At 40.4% G+C, this 19015-nt stretch overlaps 1 protein-coding gene across 1 annotated transcript in view; it reads right to left on the bottom strand.

Annotated features, from left to right (window-relative positions):
- LOC105463740 (myotubularin related protein 7) overlaps positions 1 to 18739 on the bottom strand; it is a 115454-nt gene extending 96715 nt beyond the window's left edge. The window contains exon 1 of the mRNA XM_011711012.3: positions 18596 to 18739. Within this exon, the coding sequence (XP_011709314.1) occupies positions 18596 to 18619 (24 nt within the window). The 5' untranslated portion in view covers positions 18620 to 18739. The remainder of the gene's footprint in view (positions 1 to 18595) is intronic.
- Between the last annotated feature and the right edge of the window lie 276 nt (positions 18740 to 19015).

Genomic DNA, 19015 nt, shown 5'->3' with positions numbered 1-19015 from the left:
GCTGTTAAAAGTGGGGACTTGCTAGCGCAATGTTGCTCTTTATGCACTAAAAAGGTTTATGGAGATGTTTACATATGCATATCAAGGCACAGCACTTTTCCTTAAACTTATGTCACAGAGATCTTTATTCATATGTCTTACTGCTGACTTTCTCCCTATAATGATCCTATTATCCTGCCACTTCCTTTTCTTTAAGATGGTAAAGATAATTATCAATAAATACTAGGGGAACTCAGAGAGCGGTGCCGGCGTGGGTCCTCTGTATGCTGAGCGCCGGTCGCCTGGGCCCACTTTTTCTTTATACTTTGTCTCTGTGTCTCATTTCTTTTCTCAAGTCTCTCGTTCCACCTAATGAGAAACGCCCACAGGTGTGGAGGGGCAGGCCACCCCTTCATAATTCGGTGGCATTAAGTACATTCACTGTTGTGTAACCATCACCACTATCAATTTCCAAAACTTTCTCAATCCCTGAAACAAAAACTCTGTAACTATTAAGCAAAAACGCTTATTTTCTCCTACTCTCACTTCCTCATAACTTTTATTTTACTTTTTATTTCTAAGAATTCTATATACCTCATATAAGTAGAATCATATATTATCTGTCCTTTTTTTGTCTGGCTTATTTCACTTAGCATCATGTCTTCAAGGTTCACCCATATTGTAGCATGTATCACAATTTCATTCCTTTTCATGGCTGAATAATATTCCATTGCACGTACATATCACATTCTGTTTATTCATCTGTTGATGTACTTATTGGCCATTTGTATATTTTCTTTGGAGAAATGTCTATTCAAGTCCTTTGCCCATTGTTTAAATTGGGTTGGTTGTGGTGCTGTACGTAAGTATACAAATATATATTTGTTTGCTTTTTTAAACAGATGCAAACACCTAAACATAGAAACCAGAAAAAGCAAAGCAGAATCTTCATATTACAAAGGAGCCATCCAGTATACTCTTAAATACAACACTCTTCTCATACTGGGAAACGTATTTAGACTCTATGACTTCAATCTTAATAGATGATAGGGGAAGATGACAAAGACCAACGATTAAACTACTGGAAATAAGTATATTTATGTACATGATATAGAATAAAATATTCAATGTTAAATAATATAATAATATCCATCAGGAGATATGGCTGATCATACCATAAAAAAAAAATTCCAGAGAAACTATGGGGATGGAAGGAGAGATGGCCAAATAGAAGCCTCCACAGATCATCCTGCTTGCAGGAACACCAAGTTTTAACAACTACACACACACACACAAAAGCACTGTCATATGAACCAAAAATCAGGTGAGCTATTAAAGTACCTGGTTTTAACTTCGTATTGCTGAAAGAGGCACTGACAAGGGCAAGAAAGACAGTCTTGAATTGCCAAGGCAACCTGTCCCCCATCCCCTGGCAGTGACCAAGTCCACAGATCGTTTCTCCTATGTGGAAAAAGAATCTGTGCACTTGCAGGGAGGAGAGCACAGCTACTTGGGGACTCGGCATTCAATTCAGTGCCACCCTATCATAGCAGAGCAAAGCTGTGTTGGGCTCAGTGAGCATGTGGACCAGCCTTAGTTACAGGGAAATCGCCTGTCCCAGTGGTTAGAACTTGAATTCTGGCAAGCCTCACTACTGCAGGCTAAAGTGCTCCCAGGTCCTCAGTAAATTTGAAAGGCAATCCAGGACACAAGGACCGCAACTCCTAGGCAAGTCCTAGTGCTGGGCTGGTTTTAGAGTCAGTGGATTGGGGTAGCATGTAGCCTAGGGAGACACAAGCTGGGGTGGCTAAGGGAATGCTTGTGCCACCCCTCTCACAACCCCAGGCAGTGCCTCATGGAAGTGACTCCTTCCTTCCGCTTGAGGAGAAGAGAGCAAAGAGTAAAAAGGATGGTTTTGCATCTTGGATAACAACTCAGCTACAAAAGGATCAGGCACGACGCAGAGTTAGTTGTGAGGCCCCCATTCCAGGCCTTAGCTCCCAGATGACATTTCTAGACACACCTTGGGACAGAAGGAAACCTGCTCAATGGAAGAGCAGAACTCAGTCCTAGCAGGATTCATCATCTGCTGACAAAAGAGCTCTTGGGCCCTGAATAATGAGCAGTGATACCCAGGTAGTACGCAGTGGGCCTTGGGTGAGACTGAGGTGTGCTGGCTTCAGGTGAGCCCAGCATATATTTGCAGCTGTGGGGGCTATGGGGAGAGACTCCTTGTGCTTGAAAAAAACAGAGGGAAAAGTAAAGGGGACTTTGTCTTGCACCTTAGGTACCAGCTCAGCCATAGCGGGATACAGCACTACGTGGGCCCTTGGGTTCCCTGATTCCAGGCCAAGGCTCTTGACATCCTTTCTGGACCTGCCCTGGGCCGGGGGGGCACACTGCCCTGAAGGGTGGGTTCCAAGCCTGGCAGCATTCACCACAAGCTGACTGAAGAGCCCCTGGGCTTTAAGTGAACACTGGTGGTGGCCAGCAGAAACTCCACGGACCAATGGTGGTGGTGGCTACCGGAAGAGGCTCCTCTGCCTGCAGAAAGGAGAGGGAAGAGCAGGAAAGACTTCATCTTGGGTTTTGAAGGCCACCTTTCCTGCAGTACAATATAACATGAGGTAGGTTTTTAAGGTTTCTGACTCCAATCCTTGGCTCCCAGACAACATCTCTGGACCTGCCCAGGGCCTGAGGGAACTCATCACCCTGAAGGGAACGACACACGCCTAACTGGCTTCCCCACCTGCTAATGGTGGAGCCCTCGGGCCTTAACTGAACATTGGAAGTAGCCAGGTAGTGGTTACAATGGGTCCTGGGCAAGACCCAGTACTGTGCTGGCTTCAAGTCTAACCCAGTGCAGTCCCAGTAGTGGTGGCCACAGGGGTACTTGTGTCACCCCATTCCCAGCTCCAGATAGTTCAGCACAGAGAGACTCCATCTGTTTGGGAAAAAATAAAGGAAGAGAAAAAGACTCTCTCTCTCTCTCTCTGATAATCCAGATAATTCTTCAGGATCTTATCTAAAACCACCAAAGCAGTACCTCTGTGAGTCTGCAAAAACCACAGCATTATTGGGCTTTGGTACCAAGTCCCTTTGAATACCTGGAAAGTTCCAATAAATATGACAACAAACAAGCCCAGAGTGTAAAGACTACAATAGATACCTAACTCTTCACTGCCCAGATACCAGCAAACATCCACAAGCATCAAGACCATCCAGGAAAACATGACCTCACCAAATGAACTAAGGCACCAGGAAACAATCCTGGAGAAACAGACGTATGTGACCTTTCAGACAGAAAATTCAAAATTGCAGTGTTGAGGAAACTCAAAGAAATTCAAATTAACAGGGAAGGGATTCAAAATTCTACCAGATGAATTTAACAAATAGATTGAAATAATTAAAAAGCATCAAGCAGAAATTCTGGAGTTGAAAAATGCAATTGCTATATTGAAGAATGCATCAGAACTCTTAATATCAGAATGGATCAAGTAGAAGAAAAAAATTAATGGCCGGGCGCAGTGGCTCAAGCCTGTAATCCCAGCACTTTGGGAGGCCGAGATGGGCGGATCACGAGGTCAGGAGATCGAGACCATCCTGGCTAACCCGGTGAAACCCCGTCTCTACTAAAAAAAATACAAAAAACTAGCCGGGCGAGGTGGCGGGCGCCTGTAGTCCCACCTACTCGGGAGGCTGAGGCAGGAGAATGGCGTAAACCCGGGAGGCGGAGCTTGCAGTGAGCTGAGATCCGGCCACTGCACTCCAGCCTAGGCGACAGAGCGAGACTCCAACTCAAAAAAAAAAATTAGTGGGCTTGAAGACAAGCTATTTGAAAATACACAGTCAGAGGGGATAAAAGAAAAAAGGGTAAAAAACAATGAAGCATGCCTACAAGATCTAGAAAGCCTCAAAAGGGTAAATCTAAGAGTTACTGGTCTCAGAGGAGGCAGAGAAAGAAATGGGAATATAAAGTGTATTCAAAGGGATAACAACAAAGAACGTCCCAACCTAAAGAACTATGGTATGTGAACTACTCTTAAGTAGAAAGATTAAATGATGAACCAATCAAAAATGGTAACTACAACTTTTCAAGACATAGTACAATAAGACATCAAGAGATTCAACAAAAAGTTAAAAAGAGGGGAGTATGAAGTGAAAGTGTAGAGTTTTTATTAGTTTTCTTTTTGCACATCTGTTTGCTCAAGCAGTCAGTGCTAGTGTGCCCATTGTCAAGCATGCCCATTGTCACTACTATTATTCAACATAGTACTATAAGTCCTAGCTAGAGCAATCAGACAACAGAAAAAAAAATAAAGAGCATTCAAACTGGAAAAGAAAAAGTCAAATTATCCTTGTTTGCAGATGATATTATCTTATATTTGGAAAAACGTAAAGACTCCACCAGAAAACTATTGGAACTGACAAAGAATTCTGTCAAGTTGCAAGATACGAAATCAAAATACAAAAAACAGTAGCATTCACGTATGCCAACAGTGAACAATGTGAAAACGAAATCAAGAAAGCAATCCTATTTATAATAGCTACAAATAATATAAAATTTGTAGGAAACAATTTAACCTAAGAAGTAAAAGATCTCTAAAAGGCAAACTATAAAACACTGATGAAAGAAATTGAAGAGGACACACAAAAAATGGAAAGATATTCCCTGTTCATGGATTGGAAGAATATTGTCAAAATGTCCACACAATCCAAAGCAATCTACAAATTCAATACAATCCCTATCAAAATGCCAATGCCATTATTGACAGAAATAGAAAAAAATCCTAAAAGTTATATAGAATAACAAAAGACCCAGAATAACCAAATGTATTCTGTGAGAAAAGAACAAAACTGGAGGAATCACATTAACTGACTTCAAATTATACTACAGAGCTACAGTAACCAAAACAGTATGGTATTGGCATAAAAACAGACATGTAGATCACTGGAACGGAGTAAGAAACCAGAAACAAATCCACACATCTACAGTGGATTTGTTTTTGAAAATGGTGCCAATGACATATACTGGGAAAAAGACAGTCTCTTCAATAAATGGTGCTGGGAAAACTGGATATCCATATGCAGAAGAATGAAACTAGACCATATCTCTTGCCCTACCAAGTTAAAAAGCTTCTTCACAGCAAAGGAAACAACCAACAAAGCAAAAAGACAACCCACAGAATGGGAAAAAATATTTGTAAACTACCCATCTGACAAGGGAGTAATAACCAGAATGTATAAGGAGCTCAAACAACTCTATAGGAAAAAATCTAATAATCTGATTTAAAAATAGACAAAATTTCTGAATAGACATTTCTCAGAGGAAGACATACAAATGGCAAGCAGGTATATGAAAAGGTGCTCAACATCAGGAATCACTAGAGAAGTGCAAATCAAAACTACAATGAGATACTATCTCACCCCAGTTAAAATGGCTTTTATCCAAAAGACAGGCAATAACAAATGCTGGCAAGGTTAAGAAGAAAAGGGAACTCTCATACACTGTTGGTGGGAATGTAAATTAGTATAATCACTATGGAGAACCGTTTGGAGGTTCCTCAAAAAACTAAAATTAGAGCTAGGCTACAATCCAGCAAGCCCACTGCTGGTTATATATCAGTATGTCCAAGAGATAACGGCACTCCCATGTTTATGGCAGCATTATTCACAGTAGTCAAGATTTGGAAGCAAACTAAGTGGCCATCAACAGACGAATGTATAAAGAAAACGTAGTACACATAAACAATGCAGTACTATTCAGCCATTAAAAAAGGAGGAGATCCTGTCATTTGCAATAACATGGATGGGAGTGAAGGTCATTATGCTAAGTGAAATAAGCCAGCTAAAGAAAGACAAACTTCACATATTCTCACTTATTAGTGGGAGCTAAAAATTAAAACAAGCGAACTCATGGAGACAGAGAGTAGAAGGATGGTTACCAGAGGCTGGGGAAGGGAGTGGGGTCTGGGGCAGGTGAGGGCAGAGAGTGGCAAATGTTAACAGGTACAGAAAGTAGTTAGAAAGAATGAGTAAGACCTAGTATTTGATAGCACAACAGGGTGAATAATAATTTACTAAATAATAATAATTTAGCATTTTAAAGTAACTAAAAGAGTATAACTGGATTGTTTGTAACACAAAGGATAAATGTTTGAGGAGCTAGATACCCCATTTACCATGATGTGATTATTACACAATGCATTCCTGTATCTAAGTATCTCATGTACTCCATAAATATACAGATCTACTATGTGCTCACAAAAGTTTTTTAAAAAATTTTTAAAGAATTTTCCAGAATTTTATTGGTTGACTGAATTTATTATGACTTATTTATATCAGACTACTTTCAAAAGAATTTGAGACCTTTGTAAAGTATACATGATTTTGAAAATAATCCTATAAAATATGTCTTGTATTGTCATTCCATAGTTCCTTAAGATAAGGAAGTTATCCATAAGATCCGTAAGATTCGTAGTACCTGGATCTTATTAAGAAAATAATTTGTATATCTAATAAGTACCTCAATTTCACTATGTCCCAAACTGAGCTGATTCTGTCTGGCCTCACACCCAATTTTCTCCTCTTGTACTCTTTCCAATCTCGGCGATCCACTCTTCCAGTGCTGGAGCCAATAACTTTAGAGTTATCCTTCACTCTTCTTTTTCTCTCTTCCCATATCTATTCCAACAGTAAATCCTCAGTACTCTACTTTTAAAATATATCCAGGTTATCCTACCTCCATTCCTACCACCCTGTTCTGAAATACTGTCAGCTCTTGCCTGGTCCCCTTTCCATTTTTGCTGCTCCCCCACCAGTTTATTTTTGCCAGAGATACTGTTAAACATAATTTGGAACTTGGACTTCTTTTGTGGGTCTCCTCACACCCAGAGGGAAATTCTGTACATGATCTGCCCTTTCTCCCTCTCCAATCTCATTTCCCACAACTACCCCACTCCCTGCTCCTGGACCTCACTGCGTGACCACTACTCCCTGGATACCCAGGCACACTCTTTTTTCAACACCTTTGCATGAGATGTTTCCCGTGCCTGGAACTTGCTTTCCTTAGATATGCAGATGGTTTGTTCCCACACTTTTTTAGGTCTTTGCTCAAAAGTTATTTTATCAAGAAAGCCAAGTTATCATCACATATAAAATAACAATCCTAACTCACCCCAACCACCATACTTTATCTCTTTATATTTTTCTCCATAGCATTTTCTCTGTAACATACATACACATACCACATACATGGAAACAGTCCATATCCTCCGAATTAGAAAGGTAACTGACAGCTAGCTGCATTTATATATAATACTGAACGAATGAATGAATGAATGAGAATTATTAAGTTCTATAACAGACCGTGTGTTCTGTACACCCAAGCCTCCACGCAAGACAACCAGACTTCAACTTTTGCTAGACTTGTTAGAAGTGAGGATTTCATGAAATGTGGGTGATTTTGGAGGAATGTTTAATCACAACTTCTGTGATTACTTGGCTTAGACAATCTATTCTTACCTGGAAAACTTTAAAAAAAAAAAATACTGCCACAGCTACACTTTTAAGTGGATGGCTTCATTCCAACAAACGTATCAGCCTTGTCTTTGGAGTAAGAGCATATTTGATTACAGTGACCACCTCCTCAACAGCTGTTAAATATTGTGCAATAAAAGTCTGACAATTAGATAATAATCCATCTTTAAACAGATCTAAATCAAAACAATACTGAGGTTTGTTCTTTTGATAAAATCAAATTGCAACGACAAGAAAAACCAAGGGTAATGCTTGATAATATAGAGGCAGCCCATTACTCTAGAGACAAGGATGCAAACAGGACTCCAGAGGGCCTGGAAATAGCATTTTAAGGCCACTGGGAACCTAAACTGCATTTTCTTTCCTGTTCTCAACATCAAAATGCAAAATGGTAGAGTTGTTAAGAATACACACTCTGGGGCCACACTGCCTGGTTTTGAATCCTCACTCTGCCTCTTACAGCTCACTAACTTATTTAACTTTGGTTTCCTCATCTGTGAAATGGGGATAACAACAGCACTCAACTCTTAGGGTGATTGTGAGGTCTAAGCGTCTTAATGTAAATCTATAGAATGGTGCCTATCACAATAGCTATAGTGTTATTTCAGGATTTTCTTCTATCAGTGCTATCAGTACTATTGTTGTATTGCTCTTGTTATAAATAATTGCAAAAAATAAATTCAATCTCAAAGGTAAACAAATAAACATAAATTGATGAGAAACCACACGTCATCTATAATTCTCAATAATTTTTTAAAGGGTATTCCTTTGCCATACTAGCAGACACAATCCTAGAGGAAGACATATAAACATCATCAAAAATCTTTAAAATATATATAGAAATGGAACCAGAAAATATACCTGAGAACTTTAATTGGAGGTAATAGAGATTTACACAACAATTTAAATACATTGATGTTTATCAGGGTTTTTTTTTTTTTTTTTTGGTTTTTTTTTTTTGAGACAGAGTCTTGCTCCATTGTATATATGTACTATGTTTTCTTTATACATTCTTTATACATGTTGATGGCCACTTAGTTACTTCCAAATCTCGACTACTGTGAATAATGCTGCCATAGGCATGGGAGTGCAGGTATCTCTTGGACATATTGATTTCCTTTTAGGTAATGTGATTCCTCCAGTTTTGTTCTTTTCTCACATAATACATTTGGCTATTCTGGGTCTTTTGTTATTCTATATAACTTTTAGGTTTTTTTTCTATTTCTGTCAAGAATAGCATTGGCATTTTGATAGGGGTTGTACTGAATTTGTAGACTGCTTTGGGTAGTATGGACATTTTAACAATATTTATTCTTCCAATCCATGAACAGGGAATATCTTTCCATTTTTGTGTGTCCTCTTCAATTTCTTTCATCAGTGTTTTATAGTTTGCCTTTTAGAGATCTTTTACTTCTTAGGTTAAATTGTTTCCTAGGTATTTTATATTATTTGTAGCTATTATAAATAGGATTGCTGTCTTGATTTCTTCACATTGTTCACTGTTGGCACACATGAACGCTACTGTTTTTTGTATTTTGATTTCGTATCTTGCAACTTGACAGAATTCTTTGTCAGTTCCAATAGTTTTCTGGTGGAGTCTTTAGGTTTTTCCAAATATAAGATCCTATCATCTGCAAATAAGGATAATTTGACTTTTTCCTTTCCAGTTTGGATGCTCTCGGTGTAAGGAGACTCACGAAAGAAGTCCAAGCTCCAAATTATATTTAACAGTATCTCTGGCAAAAATAAACTGGTGGGGGAGCGGCAAAAATGGAAAGGGGACCAGGCAAGAGTTGACAGTATTTCAGAACAGGGTGGTAGGAATGGAGGTAGGATAACCTGGATATATTTTGAAAGTAGAGTGCTGAGGATTTACTATTAGAATAGATACGGGAGGAGAGAAAAAGAGGAGTGAAGGATAACTCCAAAGTTACTGGCTCCAGCACTGGAAGGGTGGATCACCGAGACTGGAAAGAGTACAAGAGGAGAAAATTGGGTGTGAGGCGAGAGGGAATCAGGTCAGTTTGGGACATAGTGAAACTGAGGTACCTATTAGATAAATTATTTTCTTAATAAGATCCAGGTACTATGAATCTTATGGATATTATGGATCTTATCCGTATTATCAGTGCTACTGTTGTATTGCTCTTGTTATAAATAATTGCAAAAAATAAATTCAATCTCAACAGTAAATAAATAAACATAAATTGATGAGAAACCATACTTCATCTATAATTCTCAAGAATGTTTTAAAGGGTATTCCTCTGCCATACTAGCAGACACAATCCTAGAGGAAAACATACAAACAGCATCAAAAATCCTTAAAATATATATAGAAATGGAACCAGAAAATATACCTGAGAAATTTAATCTGAGGTAATAGAGATTTACACAACAATTCAAATACACTGATGTTTATCAGGTTTTTAGTTTTGTTTTGTTTTTTTCTGAGACAGAGTCTTGCTCTCTGGCCCAGGCTGCAGTGTAGCAGCGTGATCTCGGCTCAGTGCTACCTCTGCCTCCCAGGTTAAAGTGATTCTCCTGCCTCAGCCTCTCAAGTAGCTAGGATTACAGGCACCTGCCACTATGACTGGCTAATTTTTGTATTTTATATTAGTAGAGACAGGTTTGTATATTAGTAGAGACAGGGTTTCGCCATGTTGGCCAGGCTGGCCTTGAACTTCTGACCTCAAATGATCCTCTCGCCTTGGCCTCCCAAAATGTTGGGATTACAGGCGTGAGTCACGGCGTCCGGCCTATCAGTTATTTATTATAGTGACAATATAGAGATAAATTAAGTATCAAATACTAGGGGATTAACTGTCAAGAACTAGGAAGTGTTTGAAATTTTAGCCTGCTTACAACCTAACAAATAGCCTCCCAGTGTTTCATTGCTGGCAGAAGACACAAGACTTCTGGGTCAGAGTCAAAGGACATTAGCATTCTGTGCACCAGGAGGGATAAGCTTTATCTTCATATTACGTCTCCATGTTCCTCCTCCCTAGTCTAAGGGGCAATATGGAGCAGTCCATATGGATGCTGCACACAGCAGGGCTCTGCATCCTAGATAAGGAACCTTAGAGACTCAGAGTTAAGAAATGCCCATCACATAAACAGGATGCAAGTAATCCTTTGTCCCTGAGGATAACATTATCTTTATTACCCTGGACAGCAAATAAACCTGCCCTCCGCTACTAAGGGAGAAGCTATTCCTCTCTTTCAAGGCTGTTCACTCTAAAGTCATCCTTGAAAAGATAGTTCAGAACAAAAGTGCAAAACTGCAAAAGGCCATGGAGAATTGCCTCCAGACACTAAATAACGTATGGTCATCATTACAATGTGGACTATGTGGTTACAAAAAAAATTACTTTTCAGAAGGGTTAATAACATGAGAAAAATATTTTGACATACTAAAAACCAAGCTCTCATTCCCCAAAACTATGCACACACACACCCCTCACAGAGAAAATGGACATGATTTTCTTTTAAGTTGCACTGCTTTATATATATAAAGAAAAACGCCAATATATACACAGTAATTTTTTCCAGATTTTGAAATTATGCAGAATTGCTATTTTCTTTCTGCTCCTTTGAACTAAATTTCCTGTAATGTATGACTTTTATAATCAGAAAAAGGCTTTCTAGAAAATATACATAGATATGACACCAAAAGCACAAGTGACAAAAGAAAAAATAAGTTGGACTTGATCAAACTTAAAAACTTTTTGTGCTTCAAGGAACATAAAAACAGTGAAAAGAAAACCCACAGAATGGGAGGAAACATTTACAAGTCATATAACTAAGGATTTGTATCCAGATTATATAATTTTGCAACCCAATAATTTAAGACAAAAAACTCAATTAAGAAGGAAACAAAGGAATTGAATAAGCAGTTCTCCAAAAAAGACAGGAAAATGGTTGATGAGCACATGAAAACATGCTCAATATCATTAGTCATTAGAAAAACACAAATCAAAACCAGGACGAGATACCACTTCACACCCACCTGAATGGCTAAAATAAAAAACAATGACAAGAGCTGGTGATGACATGGAAAAACTGGAACCCTTACACATTATTCTCAGGGTTCTAAAATGGTGCAGCCACTTCAGAAAATAATTTGGCAGTGCCTTAAAATGATAAGCACAAAGTTGCTATACGATTCAACAATTCTGTTCTTAGAGAAATGAAATTCTATCCAAGAGAAATACAAACATATGTCCACACAAAAACTTATCACCGAAGTTCACAGCAGCATTATTCATAATTGCCAAAAAACAGTTACACGAATCTCCCTCAACTGATAAATGTATAAACAAAATGCAGTATTGGCCACAGAACAGATCAAACGAAATGAAGTACTGGTACATGCTACAACTTAGACAAACCTTAAAAACATTAAGTGAAAATAAGAGGTCACAAAAGGCCACATATTATATGATTAAATTTAAAATGTCCAGAAGAACAAGCATATATAGAGACAGAATGTATATTTAGTGGTTACCTTGGGTGGGGAGAGGGAGAAATGGAGACTGATTGCTAATAGGGATAGGGTTTCTTTTTGGAGTAATGAAAATGTTCTGAAATTAGATAATGATGACAGTGATACAACTCTGTGAATATACAAAAAAATCACAGAATTGCATACCTTAGAAAGGTAAATTTTATGCTACATAAATTATATTATACTTCAATAAAACTATTGAAATACATACACTATACATATACACTAAATCACCCATTATTAAAATGGGGAAAATATAGACAATTCAAAAAGTAACAAAAGGGTCAGTAAACATATTTTTGGAAAAGCTTCAACCTCACTAGTAAAAAAAAAAAAAATACACTAAAAGAATGAAGTGCTATTCTCCCCTTTAAATTAGCGAAAAATAACCTTAAATAATAAAGCAATGGTATAGTAAGAAAGACAGTCTATATTCTATTACTGAAAGTGGTAAATGACATAACATTTTTGGAAAGTCATTTGGTAATATATAACTACGATAAAACCATTCATCTTATTTGACACAGTAATTCCATCTAGGGTTCTATTCTAGGGAAGAAATCACATGCTGATAACAATCAGATGTTCATCATGACAGTATTATAGTAGCCTTAAAATGGGGAAACAGTAAATATGATGAAATTTCCATAGGATTAAAAAAAGAGCCCCACATAATCTTCTAAAAGTAAGTTTTGAACACTGCAATATGGTACGTTTAAAGAAGCAAACTGCAAAATTGAATGGGTGGTCCTAAATTTCTAAGCAAACAATGTTTAGTGTATGCAAAGAAAAAAACACCAGAAGAAAATGTACCCAAATATTAACAGCGGTTAATTTCCACATGCAGTCCATATTACCTTTATAACCAGAAAATTATTATTTGCTAAAGGAAGAGAAAAGAAGAGCTAGCCCTTGGAGCTGATGGTATACTGACAGTGAATGATCAAGAAAAAGCAAGCCTCATGGATCTACTGATGTCCCTCCATCACAGACAGAACTTGAAAATGAGACCACTATTTTCCCATGGTGAATACAGCATTGTATAATTGTAAGTCAGTGAGTTCAACATTAATTCTGGCAGGGTTCTAAAATGAGTTATTTACTGGAACTTTGTACGAACCTAAAAACTGGAAACCATCCATCAGCAAGAATATCATGGATTCGCTGTCATCATTTCAGAAGACTTCCTTTCTTTCTTGGATGAGCTCTTTGGCGACATGATGAAGGACAAACTTATCAACTGCTAGATGACATCAAACTGAGAGAACTAGTGAATCTGCTATCAGGATCAAGACTCTGAGAGATGGGGGCAAGTGGCTTAAGAAGTCACTTCTGCTCTTGGATAAGATAATGAATGAGGTAATAGAAAGCAAGTTGATTAAATAGTGGACGGTACCAAACTGACAGGAACAGCAGACGTGTATCAGCAACCAAAAAAGACTAAGAGATAAGCAAAAGTCTAAATTCAGTGAGATAATATTCAACACAGATAAGTATAAGATATTATCATCAAGTCTAACTACTAATGGGTAATTCGATGGACATCATCAGTTTAACTACTAATGGGCTAACTACTAATGGATTTCTTTTGGGGGTGATGACAGTGTTCTAGAAGTAGACGGTGGTGATGGTTGCATAATATGTAAATATACTAAAACCACTGAATTGTGCACTTTAATAAAAATTGTGAATTTTGCATTTCAATTTTACCTCATTAAAATATATATAATTGCAAAATATGTTTCATATATATCTCACATGTCAGATACACTGACATCCACAAATATTTAACACTAATACTATAAGATTCACTATACTGTCAAGTAAAATTGTATACAACTGTACAATGCACAAGAGGCCTGGATCAACAAAGCAAATTCTTAAAAATAAAGTAATGAGGCTGGGCACTAGTGGCTCACACCTGTAATCCCAACACTTTGGGAGGCTGAGGCAAGTGGATCACCTGAGGTCAGGAGTTCAAGACCAGTCTGACCAACATAGTGAAATCCCCGTCTCTACTAACAATATAAAAATTACCTGGGTGGGCCCGGCGCGGTGGCTCACGCCTGTAATCCCAGCACTTTGGGAGGCCGAGGTGGGTGGATCACAAGGTCAGGAGATCGAGACCACGGTGAAACTCCATCTCTACTAAAAATACAAAAAATGAGCCGGGCGCGGTGGCGGGCACCTGTAGTCCCAGCTACTCGGGAGGCTGAGGCAGGAGAATGGCGTGAACCCGGGAGGCGGAGCTTGCAGTGAGCCCAGATCACGTCACTGCACTCCAGCCTGGGCGACAAAGCGAGACTCCATCTCAAAAAAAAAAAAAAATTAGCTGGGTGTAGTGGCACGTGCCTGTAGTCCCAGCTACTCGGGAGGATGAGGCAGGAGAATCACTTGAACCCAGGAGGTGGAGGTTTCAGTGAGCCAAAATCACACTACTGCACTCCAGCCTGGGCAACACAGCAAGACTCCGTCTCAAAAACAAACAAACAAAAAGTAATGAATTAATTATGCATTCTTCACTAATTCAATTAATTTATTTACTGCATGCTTAGTTGGTCCCAAGCACTGTGTTAGGTGCTATAGCTACAAAGGGCGAACAAGATATAATCCCTACCATCGTAGGACTTCCATCAAGCAGGGGAGGTTGACATTAAATGAACATAACTCAAATAAATGTAACAATTGTAATGAGGATCCTAAGGGGAAAACACAAGGTCTTATGATAAAACACAACAGGCAGATCTGACTTAGATGGGGAGCTGGACAATAGCCTGAGAAATCACAATTTGAAACTAGAAAGATGATGTATTTAGCCAGGTGAAGAGTGAGAACTAATGTCCCCCCAGATGGAACAGCAGTGCAAAAGTCCTGAGGCAGGAAAGAATCGGTCCCACTGGAGAACTCTGTGAAGACAAGCTGTGGTCAGAGGGTTGTGGATGAGAAGACTCACAAAACGAGGCTGGAGAAGTAGGAAGGACTCAGTCTACACAGGGCACTACAAGCCATTCTGGGGATTCTGACCTTACATCCTGGGTAAAAAGGGAAGCCACTCAAGAATTTTAGAAGGGAAGTAGCATGATCAATTTGAGACATAAAAGCATCATCCAGGCCCCTCTGTGAGAAAGGGATTAGAGAAGGGCAAAAAAAATAAATCAGGAGGTCAGTGTCAGACTAGCGGGTAGGCGTAGAAAGGAAGAGAAGACACTTGCAAGGTCTGTTTTGGAGGTTATCACATATTCTATTTCATAATTCAAATTTACACATGTGGGAAAAACACCTTCCAGAAAGACCAAAGCATATAAAGTAGAGATCATTTACCAGGTCCTGGAAACTTTTGCCTCAATCTAGTACCAAACTAAATCCTACAAACACTTCAAGCTACTTCCAGGAGCCCTGAAGTCTTTTCATTTAATTAAGCAGTACTTGAACCCAAATTATGCCCAAGCTTCCAGCAAGTTTTCAGAGCGGTAAATAAAGCCAGATAGTGAAGTAGAAACCTAGAAGTTCACTGGGATGAGCACAGGTAATACTTGGTGTCCCCCGTTTAACCCAACTGCAAACCAGCTTGTCCTTGGAACTTTTTTTTCCCTCTAAAGGAACCATTCTGGAAGAGAGGCACTCTGCTTAGCATATGCTCTGTTAAAGGCTTCAGTTAAACACACATGCACCCCCAGAAAGAAATATGTGCAAAGCATTCCAGATTATGCACGTGCATCTGTCTCCTTAAACTGCACTCCAGAGACTCAAGCAGATCACAGAGGCTGTCATGGATATTACACAGTCTACAGCGAGTGAATGACTTCCATTGTAACAGAAAAGCAACTGTACATTATACACGCATACAATTCTTTTCCTCTTAAAACTCTACCTACCCACATGGTAAATATTGCTTTAAATCCACAATGGGCCAGATAATCAAACTTTGTATATACTCCTGGCAAAACCAAGACATGAAACCATGAAATCGAAGGAAATTTACATATAGTTTCACCAGGTACGATGTAAGCAAATAATAAAGATGGATATGACCGGTAACAACTATGTATTTAACTCCGCATGCTCTGGAAGTAATCTTGTTCTCTTTTTCTTTTAGACTGTGAAAATTAATATTGCCCTTAAAAATATAAAACAAAAGAAGGATGCTATTTAACCTCAAGGAATCATTTATCTTTGACCGCTGTTATTCTTTTCAGCTTCTTTAGGGTTGTCATTATTTATTACAATATATATTTATACAACTACATGACCACTGTTGAAAATGCTCCTAGGCCGGGCGCGGTGGCTCAAGCCTGTAATCCCAGCACTTTGGGAGGCTGAGACGGGCGGATCACGAGGTCAGGAGATCGAGACCATCCTGGCTAACACGGTGAAACCCCATCTCTACTACAAAATACAAAAAAAAACTAGCCGGGCGAGGTGGCGGGCGCCTGTAGTCCCACCTACTCGGGAGGCTGAGGCAGGAGAATGGCATAAACCTGGGAGACAGAGCTTGCAGTGAGCTGAGATCCGGCCACTGTACTCCAGCCTGGGTGACAGAGCGAGACTCCGTCTCAAAAAAAAAAAAAAAAGAAAATGCTCCTAGTCCTTCTTAAGTCCTTCCAGGTTAAGAGGGCTCTTCCAAGAAGACTTCCCTTGACCTTGAGAGCAAAGCTGATCCTCTATCCAGTCTCCCTCTCTACCCACCACACCTGGCACATGTCTCTATCATACACTGACATATTTACAACTGCCTCCCCTTCCAGACTGTGAGTTCCTGGATGCTCCCAGCACTTAACACAGAGCCTGGCACATGAAAGGCTCTAAATGCTTGTGGAATAAAATAAATGAATAAATGAATCTGATCCATCCAACCTCTGTAATTTCTTATTTTTTTCACCGGCATTATCCCAAATGTGAATGACCCACTCAATTCAATAACACTTCTGACAATTTTCCATTTTCCCCCAATTTCTTCCCACTTTCAGATAAATAACGATTTCTGACTTCGAGTACTGCACTGCTTAGAGGGTATCTATAAATGCCAATTTTAAGAGTAAGAACATTGCTTGAGACTCAGGTTTACATGTGACTTTGTACCAGGTGTCTTTGTATACAGAACAGAAATGGCCTTGACTCCCCCAAATTCATATTCTATAACAAAGTGGCATCCACTGCCATATCACCCTATCATTCTTGCTATCGACATCCACATCAGATATCACTTTTACAAAGGGCCCCCTTTATTATGGAAGGAGGAAGAATGCCCTTGGTAAGGGCAGAGTCCATGAGTTAAATTCATCCGTCTGGAATAAATTATTTAGTATCACTTAAACTCTGAAAGCTTTGAGTTACCTATCCTGTGGTTTACAGCACTGTCTTCTAAGTTTCCAATTTCCTGATTGTGAAGCGACAATTTAATTCCCTAGTGCAAAATCAATACAGTTTAAATTTACTGTCGGAACTGACATTCTCCAGCAAACTAAAAGATTTCTTCTTCCAATGACAAGAGATCATTTTAATCTGCTTTTACAAAAAGGTACTCAGGAACCAGTCCAAAATCTTGGAATGAATTCTTTCTGGACATAAAGCAACTGACTCCACCCCTCTTAAATGTGTGGGATCCCTGGAGCCACCTGAGCTATGGCCACTCTGACCTAGCTTTGACCTGTCAGGGGCCTACATTTTGAATGGAAGTTCATCCTGCAAAAACGCAAGGAGCTGTGGTGGTAGTAACAACAGACAGCCAATAGGGTTTGTAAAGATATTCTTTCACTCGTTTAGGGTTATCAGGCAGTAACGTCGATCATCATTTTCGTTCTAAATTAGATTATTAGTACAACTGAGTAGGAAGATTTGGTACAGCGGTCAACGTTTCCAATGTTAATTTACTGGAGTGATCAGGGACCATTTGCTTTTGTTGATTAGCAAAAGCTCGTGTTGTTTAAAACACACCAGTGCGTGACGAATCCATAAGCTGCATCCTTTTCTCTAACGAACAAAACAGACTGGAAAAGGCAAGAACACACCATCATTCAATCTACAATGAATATTGATCATCCGTTCTGTATAAGGCCCCTTGCAGCTGCTACGCTAAGGATGGGGATGGGGACTGGGAAGGCCGAATCGGGTGGGCCTGACACCCTAGATTTAAGAAGCCTCCAAGCGCAGGAGCCCATCTGCATTCAGCTCGTTTTCCTTGCACCTGTCACCGAACGGCTTATTTCCCTTTCAACTACTCTGAGCGGCCAACAGCTAAAACAGAAAGCCTCGTGCCAGGAGAAAGAAGCGATGATCTACACCCAGTTATTAGCAGACAACTGAGGTTCCCTCCCGTCCACCCCTGTGTCCACTGTGCACCCCCAAAACCAAGAGGGCAGGCCCAGCAGGAGCTAACGCTAGGCCTGGGAGGTAGCAAGAGAACAACCGGGCTCGCAGAGACCCCGGGATGCTCAGGCACTGCCTGCTCCTCCCTAGCCCGCGGTCCAGGCTCCGCCGGCACCCCGCAGAGCAGTCGGCCTCCCGCGCGCTCAGCATCCCTCCTCCTTCCCCGTCTCCTCCCGTGCCTCCTCCGCCCGGGCTGGTGCCACCAACCTTGGGCGTGCGGATGTGCTCCATGGCGGGCCCACGTCTGCAGGGTCCCCGGCGGGCGCGGCCTCACGCACCTGCGCGCGTCTGCGGCGCTACAGGAGGGGCGCGGGGAGGGGGCTTCGCGCCCGGGCGTGGGCGGGACGCGGGCTTGGCTCCGCCCCCAGGTGCCTCGCGCGCGGCGTGCGGAGCCTGGGCTCCCGCGCGGCCCTAGAGAGCGCACCTCTGCGCCTGCGCCCACCTGCGCCGCCGCCGCGACTGGCCTCTGCCTGGGGTTGCCGGGGCGAGGGCTGGTAGCTCTCTCTTAAGAGGGGCAGTCGGCGAAGCACTATACGGCTACTGTTCCCCAAGACACAAAGAGGGCCTTGTTTTGGGTGTGGCCTCCTGGAAGAGAGATGGGGAGTACACGCTGCTCCACACCGCCCT

The sequence above is a fragment of the Macaca nemestrina genome, chromosome 8 (genome assembly GCF_043159975.1).
Source record: "Macaca nemestrina isolate mMacNem1 chromosome 8, mMacNem.hap1, whole genome shotgun sequence".
NCBI lineage: Eukaryota > Metazoa > Chordata > Mammalia > Primates > Cercopithecidae > Macaca > Macaca nemestrina.
This window is presented reverse-complemented; position numbering and strand designations above follow the sequence as displayed.